This window comes from Salmo salar, chromosome ssa12 (assembly GCF_905237065.1).
Source record: "Salmo salar chromosome ssa12, Ssal_v3.1, whole genome shotgun sequence".
NCBI classification, from domain to species: domain Eukaryota; kingdom Metazoa; phylum Chordata; class Actinopteri; order Salmoniformes; family Salmonidae; genus Salmo; species Salmo salar.
Window position 1 is genome coordinate 79492199 of NC_059453.1, and position 19475 is coordinate 79511673.

The 19475-nt window shown below is 40.9% G+C and overlaps 1 protein-coding gene across 1 annotated transcript; it reads left to right on the forward strand.

Annotated features, from left to right (window-relative positions):
- Positions 1–1434: 1434 nt before the first annotated feature.
- Positions 1435–17812, forward strand: LOC106565758 (metabotropic glutamate receptor 6). Its single transcript, XM_014133243.2, has 10 exons — positions 1435–2038; positions 5103–5319; positions 5480–5615; positions 5773–5927; positions 6073–6213; positions 6322–6522; positions 12710–12849; positions 12960–13583; positions 13761–14072; positions 17573–17812. Exons 1-10 carry the CDS (start codon positions 1484–1486, stop codon positions 17810–17812), a joined length of 2721 nt encoding a protein of 906 aa, XP_013988718.1. The 5' UTR covers positions 1435–1483.
- The last annotated feature ends 1663 nt before the right edge of the window (positions 17813–19475 follow it).

Sequence of the window (19475 nt, forward strand, 5' to 3'; positions counted from 1 at the left end):
TTGGACATGCACCTTAATTCTTCTATTTCTCACCCCTATGTCTCCCCTATGTTTCATTAAACCTAAACAGTATTACAGAACATAATAAAAATAACATAAAACACATACACTGTATCTGTCCATGTTAGCTTTTGTGAAATATTTATGCGATGTTATTACTATGTACTTTGCTGCTCTCTTGGCTGTGTTTTACTTGTCCAACCCTTTTCATACAGATAACCTTTACACATGAAGACTCTTTTTTGCTGTGGCATTTGAGCGGGATGATTTTTGAATCTAGGTGTCACGTCCTGACCAGTAAAAGGGGTTATTTGTTATTGTAGTTTAGTCAGGGCGTGGCAGGGGGTGTTTGTTTTGTGTGTTTCGGGATTTTTGGTGTATGTTCTATGTTTTCTATTTCTATGTGGGTTTTCTAGTTTTTCTATTTCTATGTTAGTTTTGGGAACTACCTCCAATTAGAAGCAGCTGGTTGTCGTTGCTTCTAATTGGAGGCCATATTTAAGTGAGTTTATTTTCTCTTGTGTTTGTTGGTAGTTGTTTTTCCCGTATAGTCCTTATGGAACTGTTGGTTTACGTCTATTTATTTTGTTTAAGTGTTCACTTATATAAATAAAAGATGAGCACAATACCCGCTGTGCCTTGGTCCACTTTCTACGATGCACCTGACACTAGGAGCAGTAGATATTCTCGGACAGACACACACCTTTAAACAAATTTGTTATGCTCATTTTGAGGCTGTGGTGAAGAACTGAAGTGGCATGTCCTATATTGTCTACTTGAATGATAATGTTTGGTAATATTATACACTGAACAAAAATATAAATGCAACATGCAACAACTTCAAAGATTTTACTGAGTTACATTTCACATAAGGAAATCAATCAATATAAATAAATTCATTAGGCCCTAAGCCATGGATTTCACATGACTGGGTAGGGGTACACAATTAGTTTTCTGACAGAAATACCCCCCCCCCCATATTTTAAAGTGCCATTTTAGGTGCACCTGTGTAATGATCATGATGTTTAATCAGCTTCTTGATATGCCACACGTCAGGTGGATGGATTATCTTGGCAAAGGAAAAATGCTCACTAACCGGGAGGTAAACAAATGTTAGCACAAAAGTTTCGATAAATAAGCTTTTTGTGTGTATGGAACATTTCTGGGGTCTTTTATTTCAGCTCGTGAAACATGTGACCAACACTTTACATGTTGCATTCATATTTTTGTTCAGTATATATGCCAGTGATGTCAAGACATAGTGTATAGTAATTTCTGCTGCCATGGTTAGAGCATTTGCAGATCAATTTGTATGATAAACAGTTATTTGACTCATGCAGTGTTAGTTTAAAATGTATGTAATGAAAGCTATTCAGATGTATATAACTTAACCAAAGACCAACATGTCCTCGTTAAACTGTTCACAGGTATCAAAGGTAGAGGGAGGAGCCTGGTACTTTAACACTGGATACAGGAACCTTTGATGGCCAAAATCATGACATCACAGTGCCACAAATCCCAGTCCTGCTGTGGGTTTGGTCCACCGTTTGGATGTCATGTAACAACATTTCCCAGGTTACTGTTAATGTTGTTTCTGGGTCTAAGTCCAGAGACATGGGCTCAGCAGGGCACACAACCACACTCCATCAAGATTGAGGGGGACATCACCCTGGGTGGCCTGTTCCCAGTGCACTCCCGTGGGCCAGCCGGTGTGCCCTGTGGTGAGATCAAGCGGGAGAAAGGTATCCACCGTATGGAGGCCATGCTGTATGCCCTGGATCAGATCAACAGTGACCCTGACCTCCTGCCTAACATCACCCTGGGGGCCAGAATCCTGGACACCTGTTCTAGAGACACCTACGCCCTGGAGCAGTCACTCACCTTCGTCCAGGCCCTCATCCAGAAGGATAACTCGGACGTGCGCTGCTCTAATGGCGAGCCACCCATCATTCCCAAACCGGAGAGGGTGGTCGGAGTAATCGGGGCATCAGGCAGCTCAGTGTCCATCATGGTGGCTAACGTGCTGAGACTCTTTGCGGTGAGACTCCTTCTTGTGCTGTGCATTGTTAGCCCTCACTCTACTATATTCCCATGCTACAGCCTCATCCTCACACACATATATATATATTCTTCATCAGAGTTAAAGGCCCAGTGCAGTCAAAAACTTGGTTTTCCTAAGTTTTATATATATTTCCATACTATGAGATTGGAATAATACTGTGAAATTGTGGAAATTATGATAATGCCTTTAGTGTAAGAAGTGTTTGAAAAAACTGCCTGAAATTTCTTCCTGGTTTGGTGGGAAGGAGTGTTGGCCTTCTATGTTGACATGCCATGCAGTTAATAGACCAACAAGAAAGAGAGCTCCAAACCTCTGCCAATAACTGCACATTTTCAGTTTTTCCCTCCCCACTCAAACCACTCCCACACAATCTTGGCTAAATTCTTTCTTGAGAAATTAAAGCTATTTTTGTTTCTTTTTGACCATTTTAATTAAAAACAATCATAGTAAGTTATTTAATTGTTACCTAGAAATTGTTTTATATTGAGATAAAACAGCTACATTGGACCTTTAATATACCTTTTACATAATGTAATGTGTGGGGCAATTGTGTGTTTTGATAAAAATCAAAATGTCATCCCTCTGATGAATCAGCTGTGAACTCACACCCTGGCATTTTCCTCAACTGTTTCATTTCACACAAACTCAATATAAGAAACACTGCTGATTGCTGTAACGGGACACTAAGGCTGCCTAAATCCCTCAGTGACTTAGTGACATGACTCATTAATAACCAACTAGTAATCTAGAAATGTCCCTGTTAAAACTAGCCATTTCAACTAGGTTAAATAATCTTCAAGTTCAAGAAGCTAAGCATCTACCATCTCTAGTCCTCTGTCACTAGTTAATTCTCTTTATGGAGAGCTATTAGTTGTGAACCAAGGAGTCACCTTGCATATCGTGAAGATGTTAACTACAGAATTATACATCCCACCCTCCATTAAGCCCCTCAGCAGCTCAGGACCCAGTCTGAAAATAGAGCATCAGGCCAGAGGGATGACATTGGTTCTACGATATCAGCAACTTTCTAACTGGTGTTCTGCAGATTTAACTAAATGGTGGGCTTGTCCTGTACGCATGTACTCAGGGATGGAAGTCAGCCCGCTAGCCAGAGGCTAGTATTCTTTAGACCAGGCTTGTAGAAAATGTATCCAACTAGCCTGCTGACTAGAGAAACTGTGTTTTCAAATATTGCATGGCACAGATTTTGGAACTGGGCTACTTAAAACTGTGGTCTACAAGCTGGCCAGTGCCCAAAATCCTTAAGTTCCATCCCATAATGTACTGTTCTAGAGTTTGCACAGTTACTCAGATAGAGTCTGATGTGTGATGTCCTCAGTCTGATTTAATACGCATTGTATCACCTATCTAATACCAGAGTCAGAGAGAATTTGTTTAAATTGTAATTTTCATGATTTAATATGATTGTTCTCTCATTTTAATCACAATACATAATATTCTAACATGACATCTGAACTACATGTTCTCTGTGATATTTATTAAACGTTTGAGTTGTCCTGGTCTTGAGAGTGAATTGTAAGAGCTCTGGGAAGGGTAAGGTTTGTCTATAGGGTTGAAGTCAGAGATCCCTGTAAATGTCATTGAACTCAACACACATGGCACTGACAATATACATGGCATGGCCAAATAGCCTGATAGGGTTGCAACATAGCAGAACAGTCTATTTATTTTTTGATAGACTGTCTGACAGCCATAATCAATTGATTTCTGAAGATAATTGATGTCATCCTTGTCTTTTGGTTTAAAGGAGGCTTAATGTTGTTTTAGGAATTAGTGTTGGAATGTAAATATTGGAAATGAATGTTACTATTGATGTTATCATTGATCACATCAATGTTTGGTGTATTGAATTTCACTCTCCCCAACAGAAGACTATATAGTAGGAGCCATATATGGTATTCATGCAGATGTGGGATCTTAATTTGAGACAGTTTACAACAGCAAGAAAATAATCCTGCAGTAACAGTTAATGTGAATTATTATGGGGATTATAATTAATGGACATTTTTGTAGGGGTTGATATATTTTTCTTATGGGAAAATCAAGTCTGTAATTTCAAAGTGGAAATTACAAACTTCAGAAGCCTATTTAAATCTCAAATACACTACAAGATTAAAATGGTCTGCATTGTAGGAAAGTTCACTTGCAACAGGGTGATCAAATTAAGATCTTAGATCTGTATCAGAGTAATATATGAATGTTCCCACTAGAGGGAAAGGGTGAAAGTAAAGCAACAAATTTAAGCTGCATGTGGCCATCAGAATTAAATATATTGTATTTAATTGTACAGCTGAGAAATGGTAACCTTGTCTCTTGATCTCTGTCTCTCTCCCTCTGTGCTTAACGTAATTTGACTAAAACCCATATAATCCTTCCAGATAATCTGTGAAGTGGTTCTCTCCCTCTTCTCTCCTTCTCCCTTCACAACCCCTTGTGTGTCTACCTTTCTCTCCTCATCCTCTAAAGAACCTCTCATTAAACCATGGGCAGGCATTAGTGGGGTCAGAGCCAAGACCACTCACATAAACTGTATCATTAAGGAAGTAGCACACCAGTAAATTAATCTTCTCATCAATTTCTTTCCAAACAAATGCTTTTACTGCGGTGAAATTTATCATCTGTATTTTACCATGACGTTGGCTTTTATGGCCGGCAAAGACCAGTAGTTAAAGCTGTAGCAATATTACACTGTATGAATGTTCCAGTGGATTAAATTGGCTGGACAAGTGAGAACTATTCAGCATCCTCCATTATAGTGTTGTTTTGGGACAAAATGCCTGGCAATGTGTCATCATAAGGTATTATGTCGTTTGTTACCAACTGTGTGTATGATTTATCCAGACGAAGATTGATTTGATAAATGACACATGGTGTCTGGTGCTGCAGAGAAAGGCCCACATGGTTCAGTAACTTTCCAACATCCAGTAACTTTCCTTTTGAATCTAATGATTGTCTCTGGTCTCTTCTTAAAATTCAGCACATGCAGCCATTAACATCATGTAACATCTGTATCTTTCAGATCCCCCAGATTAGTTATGCGTCCACGGCTCCAGAGCTGAGTGACAAAAGCCGTTATGAGTTCTTTTCCCGTGTGGTCCCTCCTGACTCCTACCAGGCCCAGGCCATGGTGGACATCGTCAAGGCTATGGGGTGGAACTACGTATCTACACTGGCCTCAGAAGGAAACTACGGAGAGAGCGGTGTCGATGCCTTCCTCCAGATATCTCGAGAGGCAGGTTTGTACTGAATTTAGTGGTAAATTGACATTTTCTGATGTAGTGTAACCATGGCCACCATGGTGTTGCAATTGATGGTACTCTATGGGGAGGATATGAGGTCCAATGAAGAAACACCTTGATGGTTTGGATCTTGTGTCTTTCTTCTCCCTTTATTCAGGAGGTCTATGCATCGCCCAATCCATTAAAATCCCCCGAGAGCCCAAACCAGGGGGCTTTGATAAGATCATCAAGAGACTAATGGAGACCTCTAATGCTCGTGGGGTCATCATCTTTGCCAATGAGGATGACATCAGGTGAGTGGTAACTTAGTTGTAACTTTTCCTTTCCCTAGGAAGGTTGTCACATAACCACCATGCTACTTGTTCTCTAAGCTCTACAGAACCAAGTTCTTATAGAGTCTAGAGCTACTAAAGGACCAGTGTGCTAATACCTTACCACCACTTCTCACAGACGTGTCTTAGAGGCAGCAAAGAGGGCCAACCTGACGGGTCACTTCCTTTTTGTGGGCTCTGACAGCTGGGGGGCCAAGAGCTCGCCCATCCTGGACCAGGAGGATGTGGCTGAGGGAGCTGTCACCATCCTCCCTAAGAGGGCCTCCATCGACGGTAAGGAAAACATATGGAAGAGGTATTGCAGAGATACATTATATTTTGGTATTCATTATGACTTTAACTTCAGTGGGTGATGGGAAAGTCTTAAACATCTGGTGATAGTGATGCTCTGTTTGTCCTCTGTTGGTTCTTTGCCAAGGGTTCGACAACTACTTCACCTCAAGATCTCTGGAAAACAACAGAAGGAACATCTGGTTTGCTGAATACTGGGAGGACGACTTCAAATGTAAACTGACCCGAGCAGGTATCAAGTACGACCTTGGTAGGAGAAAATGTACAGGTAGGAGAAGAGGTTATTTCTGACATATTTTATATCTCAAATCAGCAGATTTATTTATAGGCTACACTGGCTTTAACCATTGTATGCCACCCTTCCTCCCTTCTTTAGGTGAAGAGAGAATCGCTCAAGAATCTCAGTATGAGCAGGAAGGGAAGGTACAGTTTGTGATTGACGCGGTGTATGTCATGGCCCATGCCTTACACAGCATGAACCTGGACCTCTGTCCGGGCTCCATGGGTGTCTGTGAGAAGATGGACCCAGTGGAAGGGAGTAAGCTGCTCCAATACATTCGCTCAGTCAACTTTAATGGTGAGTTGGAAATGTAGGGAGCACGGGTCGTTAAAGGTCAGTTTTTAGCGCAATATCAAATCCTTTCTGGATAACAATTAAGTACAAAAATTGCTTCATAGCAAAGGGCAATTTCTCAAGCACAACTTTTGCTAAGACTGTCTGGGAATGGTTTGAGTGGTCTTTTAACTAATTTAGTGCATGAGGATGTCACCATGGAAGGCCAAAACTCCATCCCACCAAAACAGGTAGTGATTTCAGGCAGGCGGTAATTTCCAACAGCTCTTAGGGTCTTGAGGGATTCCATTGGAGCAGCAATCAATCAGGTCTTGGAACATTCTATAGACTTTGTTTAAATCAAGTTTGAAAATACATTTTCCATCCTGACTTTTATTTTTGTTGTTGCTGTCAAATCAGAATATATTTTTGATAAATTAAATGATAACAAAATTGGCTAGAAAGTGTATAGAGAAAATGCACAAACCAGTTGAATCAATGTTGTGTCAACGTAATTTGTCAACGTATTGTGACGTGGAATCTAAATGGAAAACACATTGGATTTGAAAGAAGTTATCAACTGTTGTTTTGAGGGTGAAATTTTAACCACAGGATTGTGTCATCATTGTAACAAATTTTCAACATAGACAAACCTTGTATAAAGTACACTACAAGACCAAAAGTATGTGGTCACCTGCTCGTCGAACATCTCACACAAAGTTGGAAGCACAGAATCATCTAGAATGTCATTGTATGCTGTAGCCTAGCCCAACCCATGAAAAACTGCCCCAGACCATTATTCCTCCTCCACCAAACTGGCACTATGCACTGGGGCAAGTAGCGTTCTCCAGGCATCCGCCAAACCCAGATTTGTCCGTCGTACTGCCAGGTGGTGAAGCGTGATTCATCACCCCAGAGAACGCATTTCCACTGTTCCAATGGCGGCGAGCTTTACATCACTCCAGCTGACGCTTGGTATTGCACACGGTGATCTTAGGCTTGTGTGCGGCTGCTGGGACATTGAAACCCATTTCATGAAACACCTGACGAACAGTTACTTCCAGAGGCAGTTTGGAACTCGGTAGTGAGTGTTGCAACGGAGGACAGACGATTTTTATATGTTATGCGCTTCAGCACTTGGCGGTCCCGTTCTGTGAGCTTGTGTGGCCTACCACTTCGGGGCTGAGCTGTTGTTGCTACTGAGAAGATTCCACTTCACAATAACAGTACATATCGGGGCGAACTGACTTGTACGAGAGATGGAATCCTATGACGTTGCCATGTTGAAAGTCATTGAGCTCTTCAGTAAGGCCATTCTACTGCCAGTGGTGTAAAGTACTTAAGTAAAAATACTTTAAAGTACTACTTAAGTAGTTTTTTGGGTATCTGTACTTTACTATTTATATTTTTGACAACTTTTACTTCACTACATTCCTAAAGGAAATTATATACTTTTTATTCAATACATTTTCCTTGACACCCAAAAGTTCTCGTTACATTTTGAATGCTTAACAGGACAGGCAAATTGTCCAAATTACGTACTTACCAAGAGAACATCCCTGGTCATTCCTACTGCCTCCTATCTGGCGGACTCACTAAACACAAATACTTGATTTGTAAAGTATATCTGAGTGTTGGTGTGTGCCCCTGGCTATTCGTAAATAAATAATTTAAAAAAAGAATATTGTGTTGTCTGGTTTGCTTAATAAAATGAATTTGAAACTATTTACAGTATACTTTTACTTTTGATACCTAAGTATATTTTAGCAATTACATTTACTTTTGATACTTAAGTATATTTAAAACCAAATACTTTTAGACTTTTACTCAAGTAAAATTTTACTGGGTGACTTTCCCTTTTACTTAAGTCATTTTCTATGAAGGTATCTTTACTTTTACTCAAGTATAACCATTGGGTACTTTTCCCACCACTGTCTACTGCCAATGTTTGTCTATGGAGATTTCACGGCTGTGTGATCGGTTTGATACACTTGTCAGCAACAGGTGTGGCTGAAATAGCCAAATCCACTAATTTCAAGGGGTGTCCACATGCTTTTGTATATACAGTTGAAGTCGGAAGTTTACATACACCTTAGTGAAATACATTTAAACTCAGTTTTCACAATTCCTGACATTTAATCCCAGTAAAAATTCCGTGTCTTAATTAAGTCAGTTAGGATCACCACTTTATTTTAAGAATGTGAAATGTCAGAATAATAGTAGAGAGAATTATTTATTTCAGCTTTTATTTCTTTCAGTACATTCCCAGTGGGTCAGAAGTTTACATACAGTCAATTAGTATTTGGTAGCATTGCCTTTAAATTATTTAACTTGGGTCAAACGTTTCGGTAGCCTTCCACAACCTTCCCACAATAAGTTGGGTGAATTTTGGCCCATTCCTCCTGACAGAGCTGGTGTAACTGAGTCAGGCCTCCTTGCTCGCACATGCTTTTTCAGTTCTGCCCAGACATTTTCTATAGGATTGAGGTCAGGGCTTGTGATGGCCACTTCAATACCTTGACTTTGTTGTCCTTAAGCTATTTTCCACAACTTTGGAAGTATGCTTGGTGTCATTGTCCATTTGGAAGACCCATTTGCGACCAAGCTTTAACTTCCTGACTGATGTCTAGAGATGTTGCTTCAGTATATCCACATCATTTTCCTCCCTCATGATGCCATCTATTTTGTGAAGTGCACCTGTCCCTCCTGCAGCAAAGCACCCCCACAACATGATGCTGCCACCCCCATGCTTCGCGGTTGGGATGGTGTTCTTCAGCTTGCAAGCCTCCCCCTTTTTTCTTCAAACATAATGATGGTCATTATGGCCAAACAGTTATATTTTTGTTTTATCAGACCAGAGGACATTTCTCCAAAAAGTACAATCGTTGTCCCCATGTGCAGTTGCAAACCGTAGTCTGTCTTTTTTATGGCAGTTTTGGAGCAGTGGCTTCTTCCTTGCTGAGCGGCCTTTCAGGTTATGTCGATATAGGACTTATTTTACTATATAGATACTTTTTTACCTGTTTCCTCCAGCATCTTCACAAGGTCCTTTGCTGTTGTTCTGGGATTGATTTGCACATTTCGCACCAAAGTACGTTCATCTCTAGGAGACAGAACACGTCTCCTTCCTGAGCGGAATGACTGCTGCTTGGTCCCATGGTGTTTATACTTGCGTACTATTGTTTGTACAGATGAATGTGGAACCTTCAGGCATTTGGAAATTGCTCCCAAGGATGAACCAGACTTGTGGTACAATTGTTTGGCTGATTTGTTTTGATTTTCCCATGATGTCATAAAAGAGGCACTGAGTTTGAAGGTAGGCTTTGAAATACATCCACAGGTACACCTCCAATTGACTGAAATTATGCCAATTAGCCTATCAGAAGCTTCTAAAGCCATGACATCATTTTCCAAGCTGTTTAAAGGCACAGTCAACTTAGTGTATGTAAACTTTTGACCCGCTAGAATTGTGATACAGTGAATTATAAGTGAAATAATCTGTCTGTAAACAATTGTTGGAAAAAGGACTTGTGTCATTCACAGTGTAGATGTCCTAACTGACTTGCCAAAACTGTAGTTTGTTTTAACAAGAAATAAGCGGAGTGGTTGAAAAACAACTCCAACCTAAGCATATGTAAATTTCAGACTTCAACTGTATAATCAATGATGCTGTTTAGGCCTATAACGCATTTGCGAAGTCATCAACAGCTATTGTTTCAATTCAACCTAGAATTAAACTAAAAATAGACAATATATATAGGCCCTAATGTTTCAAGCTGGTTTCAAGTTGATTTCAAATGTAATGATCAAGTTAATAATTAATATGTTGGATTCACATCTCCATCTCAACCAAATATCTAATTTAAAGAATAAGACGAAGTCAAATCAAACTTTAAATGCACTTTAAATCATTTGATTTGATTTAGTCCTATTCTTTAACTTGGAAACATGAATCCGGACAAACTGGAATTAAAGCCAGACTAATTCCGTGGTATCACGTCCTGACCATAGTAAGATGTGATTTTTTTATGGTAGAGTAGGTCAGGGCGTGACAGGGGGTGTTTTGTGTTTTTCTATGTTTTCTATTTCTGTTTAAGTTCTAGTTTTTCTATTTCTATGTTGTTGTTTTTGGGGTTGATCTCCAATTGGAGGCAGTTGGTCCTTCTTACCTCTGATTGGAGATCATATTTTAGTAGGGGTTTTTCTTCCTGGGTTTTGTGGGTGATTATCTTTTGAGTAGTGTTTGTTTCTCTCTGCGTCACGGTTTGTTGTTTTGTAAATTCAGTTATTTATGTTTTGCAAAGTTTCACGGATTTAATAAAATGTGGAACTACAACCACGCTGCACTTTGGTCCAATCCTTTCGACAGCCGTGGCACAAAAGATACATCTCCTTTGAATGTTAATATTTTGATGCGTTGACAACCAAACACAATTCAATATAACTTTTGCAATACAGTAAATAGCCTATGAACTTGTCGACAAATAAATCATATGTTGGATTCACGAGTTTAACTAAATCCGAAAAACGAGTTAAAGAATAGGATGAAGCCAGAGGCTCAGATGGAACTGTCCAAGTATTAGATAAATCTCCTTTAAATTGTAATATTTGGTTGGGTACAATTCAATATGACTTTCATAATACAGTAAATAGCCTAAAATGAATGCATCAGTATTTATTCAACCTAAAATGAGGAACACATCCATGGCCACATTTTTGAGGTTACTGTAACTATAAATGTTTTCTTATGTTATCATAGAAAGTGTGCATGTTGAAGACATAGCATGCAAAGATCCCAGGTCTGTGGAGATCTTCACAATTGCTACATTAATCTGTGCCGAATCTTGAACGGCATTTATCACTTGCACTTTTAATGTAATCTCAACTGCAATCCAGGTCATTTAGTTGTGTTAATAGATGAAGCACAGTGATATAATACAAAATATCAGACTTTGTATTCCCATTGTAGACCTTTCCTGCAGTCAAAATACCAAATCACCCTTCAGTGGACTCATGGGTGGAATGTTTTTTATATTTTTCATAATTTTGTAATTAATCAACATCATTTTTTAGTTTTTTAAACACTGAAAATATGGTGTTTCTATGTCAAACTGTTTTGTTATATTTCAGTGTTCTGTGATTTATATAACGTGTAATATTGTGATACAGGTGTCTTCTTTTTTTAAGCCCCTAATCATGTGTGTGAGGTGTACACTTTTGTTTCAAAGTAGATTTGTTTAAGACTACCAAGAAACACTCTGTGTGACCCTGATTTAGCCAACTGCAGTAAAATGTTATTAACTTTGTTGTGCTTTTAAATGGTTGAAAGTGCAGTGATAATACATTTAGATGACAACTAAACCAACATTCTGACATTGTTTTCCATTGGAATTTGGTTGTGCTTTAAGATTGTTGAAAGCATAGTGATAATACATTGACAATTCAACAACCTTCTGGCTGCCTCTCTGAGTGGGTGAATACATGATGAAATCTCACTGATCAACTTCTCAAACAAATGTTACCCAAATTTCCACATTGAAATCACATGGTGTGCCTAATGCATGGTTTCGTGAAGCCTTTTCCACTCCTGGTTCCCATCATGTCCCATGGGTTTAAGAGAGGAGTGTGGAGGGAGTTCAGTCTGAAGACAGCACTGCACTCTGCATTAGCCTTGGGATCTCTGCTAATGTACTAAGTCACAGTACACAGCACATCCCTTCAATGCACTCTTCTTCCCCAGGGCTGCCTCTTCTTTCTTCATACACAAGACACACTCCTCTTTTTAGCTCCATCTTTCATAAAAAATTATTTTCTTTATCACTGTTTGGAGTCCAAGGAGCTTTCTATGAAAGCATAGCAATTTCCTTTTCCCTCTTAGTGGATGATCTTTGTATAGAAAGCTCTCTCTGATTGAATGTCTGAACGGACAGGCAGGAACAAACTATAGTGTTAAGGCAACAGACCAGAGAGTACAGAAAGAATAGCATCATGTATGGAAAAGAACCCTCCACAGGAACAATCTTATGCTCAGCTTTGCCCTGGTTGCATAAGACACGAGTCTTATAGGTTCACCTCCTCTAATGTTACATTTTTCTTTGGTCAAAGGTAAAGGCATTGCACCAGGGAACACTAATGACCCTTTATGATGCATACAATATACTTCCCAATAGTGGGTAGCCCTGTTGAAAATCCTTGCTCCTCTATCCAACAGGCAGTGCAGGGACTGGGGTCATGTTCAATGAGAATGGAGATGCTCCTGGTCGCTATGACATCTTCCAGTTCCAGCTCTCCAACACCACCAACCCTGGCTACCGGTGTATTGGCCAGTGGACAAACCATCTGCGACTCAATGTAAACATTTGTTTTGGCCTATTTAATTTAGCTATGTTGATGTTCACTTTATCAGTGTTGTTATCACTTGATGTTCTTCAGCATTATTTCTGTCTCTGTTTCTGTGGAAGGCTGAGGAGATGCAGTGGTCGGGTGGGGACAGTGCAGTTCCTGACTCAGTGTGCAGTTTCCCCTGTGAGCTAGGAGAGAGGAAGAAGATGGTGAAGGGTGTGCCCTGCTGCTGGCACTGCGAGCTGTGTGACGGATATCAGTACCAGCTGGATGAGCTAAACTGTGACATGTGTCCCTTCGACATGCGTCCCATGCCAAACCGGACGGGCTGCCGGTCCACACCCATTATCAAGCTGGAATGGAGCTCCCCCTGGGCCATCATCCCTGTGTTCCTCGCTGTCTTGGGCATCTTAGCCACTTCTGGATGCATCATCACCTTCATCCGCTTTAACGACTCCCCCATCGTCCGGGCCTCTGGCCGGGAGCTCAGCTATGTTCTCCTGACAGGCATCTTCCTCATCTACCTCATCACCTTTCTCATGATTGCAGAGCCCAGCGCCCCAGTGTGTGCGTTCCGCAGGCTGCTGCTGGGTCTGGGCATGTGTATTACCTACTCAGCTATGCTCACCAAGACCAACCGCATTTACCGTATCTTTGAGCAGGGCAAGAAAGCAGTCACGCCACCTCCGTTCATCAGCCCTGCTTCTCAGCTGATCATCACCTTTATACTCATTGGAGTGCAGGTGAGTGGGTTTCTGCCTCTCTCCTACTGCATGTGATGAAAACGAGGCAGTAATACAACAGTGTTTTTTTGTTAAAGAAACAGGAAATGGTGTCTGGAATGGTATACAGTAGAATTAGCTCAAACTGCTGAACCATGGGCCACATCAATATTTTGCTAATTCTGTGTATATCCACAGTTACTTGGAGTTTTCATCTGGTTTGGAGTGGTGCCCCCACACACCATCATAGACTATGAGGAGCAGCGCCCGCCCAACCCAGAGTTTGCACGTGGGGTCCTGAAATGTGACATGTCCGACCTGGCCCTGGTCCTCTGCTTGAGCTACAGTATCGTGCTGATGGTGACCTGCACTGTGTACGCCATCAAGAGCAGAGGGGTGCCAGAGACCTTCAACGAGGCAAAACCCATTGGCTTCACCATGTACACCACCTGCATCGTGTGGCTGGCCTTTGTTCCCATCTTCTTTGGCACAGCCCAGTCTACTGAGAAGGTTTGAAATTCAATGTTATATTTATATAATTGCTGGTATTTACCCTGTGGGAAAAAAGTTCATTTTTGATGTCCTTTAAAAAAAAGCAACCATAGAACTATGTTTTCTAGAATTAGTTCTAGAGCTAACTTCTCTATTGAAGAACTGTTAACACTGTTATCAAATGCTAGTTTGTTACCTGTCGTACTCACAGTATGTTCAGTATCTCTTCATTAAATGACAGATGCCAATTTAGCTTGTGGTTTATTTCTATGCTTACAAAGCAGTGGAACAATGGTCAGGATTTAAAAGATGGAAGTATATTCAGACTAGTAGGGTGTGTTATTAAGAGTCAGTCAAACTGAAATGATCCAACCCCCAGGTGAATTAAAAGTATTTTACCCTCTGCAAATGGAAATGAAATTAATCAAAGACGGGGGAACTCAGAAATTAGGTCAGATGAGCTCAGGGACAAAATGGGTCCCTGAGTGACAAAAAATACCCTATACATGCTTTTCAATTACACAGTTACTCATAGCTTAGAATGTCTAAATATAGCATCAATAACATTTAGTTGTCAGATTGCATTAGTTGCAGACAGTATTATAACAGCAAAATAACAGTAGAACAGTGATATTAGATAGGAATGCAGGGGTATTGATGCATTACATTTTGAGAGGTACTCAGAAAAGTGTCAACAGTTGCATGCTGATCATTAGGGAAGTGTGAATGGAAGGGGTTAGATTTGGGAGAGCACGGCAAACTTAGGGTTGGCTATGGTTTTACATTTTCTACTGACTTGCTTCAATGTGTGTTGTTTTGGTGTGGATGGTTGACTTGATTGCTGATGCACATGATAAGATATATATCTCTCTCTGGTCTGTACTGCCTTTGGGTCTCATTAGAACTGCTCTTTGTCATATTTCAATGCCACTTAGTTGCTGAGCCATACTGTACCTAGCACTAGCCTGGGGTCAGTGATGTCTTTAATATTAACGGATGTGAACGGTGCTCTCTGTTCATCCATGCGTTGCCACATCAGTGCTGGCCAGGTCATTGAGAGCCAATAAAAACCATAACAAAGAAGAGGACAGAGAATATAGAAATAAAAAGATATGTGGGTTATCCCCTCAGGATATTGTGCCATGTAGCTATTTCTTAATTAATGAGGTGTACTGCTTTTGAATTGTCAGTGCATTGGACTCAGACCACAAGTCTGTTGTCATTATTGTTGTTGCCAGGCTGACAACAGAGGAACACCAAGATGATTAGGTAAAATACCCATGAATAGAACACCACTCCTCAGTGTTTATAGTTACTGGGTTATAAATCTATTCAGCTAAAAACACAGCCGTCTAAAATCAAATCAAATCAAACTTTATTTGTCACATGCGCCGAATACAACAATTGTAGACCTTACCGTGAAATGCTTACTTACAAGCCCTTAACCAACAGTGAAGTTCAAGAAGAGTTAAGAAAAATTTAACCAAATAAACTAAAGTAAAAAAATGTTAAATAATAAAAAGTAACAATAGCATAACAATAATGAGGCTATATACAGGGGGTACCGGTACCGAGTCAGTGTGCGGGGGTACAGGTTAGAGGTCATTTGTACATGTAGGTGGGGGTGAAGTGACTATGCATAGATAATAAACAGTGAGTAGCAGCAGTGTACAAAACAATGTAAATAGCCTGGTGGCCATTTGATTAATTGTTTTGCAGTCTTATGGCTTGGAGGTAGAAGCTGTTAAGGAGCCTTTTGGTCCTAGATTTGGCGCTCCGGTACCGCTTGCCGTGCGGTAGCAGAGAAAACAGTCTATGACTTGGGTGACTGGAGTCTCTGACAATATGACGGGCTTTCCTCTGACACTGCCTATTATATACGTCCTGGATGGCAGGAAGCTTGGCCCCAGTGATGTACTGGGCTGTACGCACTACCCTCTGTAGTTACGGTTCGATGCCGAGCAGTTGCCATACCAAGCGTTGATGCAACCGGTCAAGATGCTCTCGATGTTGCAGCTGTAGAACCTTTTGAGGATCTGGGGACCCATGCCAAATCTTTTCAGTCTCCTGAGGGGGAAAAGGTTTTGTTGTGCCCTCTTCATGACTGTCTTGGTGTGTTTGGACCATGAAAGTTCGTTGGTGATGTGGACACCAAGGAACTTGAAACTCTCGACCCGCTCCACTACAGCCCCGTCAATGTTAATGGTGGCCATTTCCGGCCAGCCTTTTCCTGTAGTTCATGATCAACTCCTTTGTCTTTCTCACATTGAGGGAGAGGTTGTTTTCCTGGCACCACACTGCCAGTTCTCTGACCTCCTCCCTATAGGCTGTCTCATCGTTGTCGGTGATCAGGCCTACCACTATTGTCATCAGCAAACTTAATGATGGTGTTGGAGTCTTGTTTGGCCACGCAGTCATGAGTGAACAGGGAGTACGGGAGGGGACTGAGTACACAGCCCTGAGGGGCCCCAGTGTTGACGATCAGCGAGCAGATGTGTTGTTGCCTACCCTTCCGTCAGGAAGTCCAGGATCCAGTTGCAGAGGGAGGTGCTTAGTCCCAGGGTCCTTAGCTTAGTGATGAGCTTCGTGGACACTATGGGGTTGAACACTGAGCTGTAATCAATGAACAGCATTCTCACATAGGTGTTCCTTTTGTCCAGATTAGAAAGGGCAGTGTGGAGTGCGATTGAGATTGCGTCATCTGTGGATCTGTTGGGGCGGTATGCAAATTGGAGTGGGTCTATGATATCCGAGAGGATGGTGTTGATGTGAGCCATGACCAGCCTTTCAAAGCACTTCATGGCTATCGACGTGAGTGCTACGGGGCGGTAATCATTTAGTCGGCTTACCTTCGCTTCCTTGGGCACAGGGACTATGGTGGTCTGCTTGAAACATGTAGGTTTTACAGACTCGGTCAGGGAGAGGTTGAAAATGTCAGTGAAGACACTTGACAGTTGGTCTGGGCATTCTTTGAGTACACTTCCTGGTAATCCGTCTCGCCCCGCGGCTTTGTGAATGTTGACCTGTTTAAAGGTCTTGCTCACATCGGCTACCGAGAGCATTATCACACAGTCATCCAGAACAGCTCCTGAACATTCAGATGAAGAAACAACGTCTGTATGCTGTGTACCTCTGAGATTTCTCATCATATAGCTTCTTCAGACGTTGTATAGTAGTTAGGCATAATAAAGGTGTCATGGGGATTGCCATGGAAAATATTATGTAAGACAACCCCCATACATTGTTTATTGAATGTTTACTGTATTCTCAGCATATTCTCAGAATACTATATACTCATTCTCAGGTTATTCTCTGATTAATAGAAGGAATTACCGGCATAGGATTGATTTTTTTTAATAGTTTTTATTTTTTTTGTAAGAAAATTTATATTTTGAGTTATGAATGCAACACATGCAATTCACGTAGTACCCAGACAGGCAATCCAACCCCTATTGTAAAATGTATAGGTTTATACTGAGGTATTTATTAACTTTCACCCTGCCTTCTATCTGCTCCAGATGTTCATCCAGACCACCACCCTGACGGTGTCCATGAGCCTGAGTGCCACTGTGTCCCTGGGCATGTTGTACATCCCTAAGGTCTATGTTATCATCTTCCATCCGGAGCAGAACGTACAGAAACGCAAACGCAGCTTCAAGGCTGTGGCTTCAGCAGTGACCACACAACTCTCCCAGAAAGAAGACAAGCAGAACGGAGAGTCCAAAAGTAGCGCCATAGTCCCTGACAGATCACAGTGAGTAAAGCAGAGACAGTGTCCAGTCAGAACTCTTAGAAAAAGGTGCTATTTAGAACCTTAAAGGGTTTATCGGCTGTCCCCATGGGGGAACCCTTTTAGGTTCCAGGTAGAACCCTTTCGGTTCCATTTAGAAATCTTTTGGGTTCCATGTAGAACCTCTACATCGAAACCAAAAGGGTTCCACCTGGAACCGAAAAGGTTAACTACTTGTAACCAATAATGGTTTTCCTATGTGACAGCCGAAGAACCCCTTCGGAACCCTTTTTTCTGTGTCCACTGAACCTTCACCTGTGTTACTGTATGTATTCACAATGACAGAAACAGATTACAGTGTTCATTTTTCACTAAGACAATAGTAATTGTCTCTCTCTTCAATCACTTTAGATAACCCAGCAGGAAACCGGAGATGAATGCGACACTTGGCGCCTTACAAAGCACAGCTTTTGATCAATGGTGAAGGCTACACTGTCACATGGGTGGGATGGAAATAAAATGAAAAGGAGATGCTAACTTTGTCATTCTAAATAAACACTGACTGACTCGCAACAAGTGCTGTGACCTGACTGTAAACGGAACAGTTGATGCATTGGATCATCCTCCTGGATCATCCTGAACAGAACACAATGAACATTCTAGACAGCTTTGCCAGACTTCAGGACACTGTCTCCTTTTACAGTAGGATCAAATTGACCATGGCAATGAAATAGTCTGATTTTTCTCCTCAGGACAATTATTTGGGTCAGTAGTTGATCAAATGATAAACCTTTTCCCGACTGGATGATCCAAAGTAGGATATTTTGAAAACAATGAAGCTTTGTTTGCTTGATTTATCAGCACTGCATGGGTTGTGTGTTTGTGTGTACATTATATGAATGCTTCCATAGTATTGTGTGTATGAGTGTTACGACTTTGACTCGTTCTTTTTTACTGATTTCACCGGAAGGAACTAGCTTTTCTATACACTACTAAATCCTGGAATACGTGTAGGGTTCTTGGAGGACATACTTTTAAAGAGAAACAATTGTAGGGAATTTTGATTACTGACGTCAATCCTACCAGATCTAACCTCATGTAAGGGACCATTTTAATATAACATCTACAGTAAATGCTTTGGTTCCGTTTGGTGTTAATTGTTTTAGCGGTAATGACTTGTATATGCTGCTGCAGTCTCTCTAAACAGGATATTGTGTTCTGTAAGGCACCTGAGTTGTTAGAACAACTTATGGTAGACACTAAACAATGGCATTTCCCTAGATTGTTCCAAATATCTTTAGTGCTGCTGGGGTTGTGAGAACAGTTATGGTAACACTGGGAATATAATTTGTGTTTTCAATGACTACTTTTGTTCTTCAATATTGTGCCATAAAATCACAGGTTTGTTGTATCAAAATGTTAAGTTTTCCTTAATTTAAATTACATAGTGATTTTATGTAAACCTATTTGTAAATGAATATTGTGGCACCATAATGGTCCACAAAACCACGATAGCCCAGTTAAGGTCACATTTCTAGCAGTCCCAGAACGCATGCAGCATTCACTCTGTGCTGAGGGGTACTGAGTTTCTATTTTGTGAGTTCGAACGCCATGCAGTGGTGGCTCAGTTTGCAACATTGTTATTTGCAGTAAGATGTTTTACTTTGCCGGGGTTATGCTCAGGTTAAGGG

What these genes read in the sequence shown, in the direction of transcription:
- LOC106565758 (XM_014133243.2), top strand. Translation starts at nt 1,484, where the DNA reads ATGGCCAAAATCATGACATCACAGTGCCACAAATCCCAGTCCTGCTGT. An exon ending in TGGTAGGAGAAAATGTACAG is followed by an intron (nt 6,214 to 6,321) that starts GTAGGAGAAGAG and finishes TCCCTTCTTTAG; the next exon opens with GTGAAGAGAGAATCGCTCAA. An exon ending in TTATACTCATTGGAGTGCAG is followed by an intron (nt 13,584 to 13,760) that starts GTGAGTGGGTTT and finishes GTATATCCACAG; the next exon opens with TTACTTGGAGTTTTCATCTG.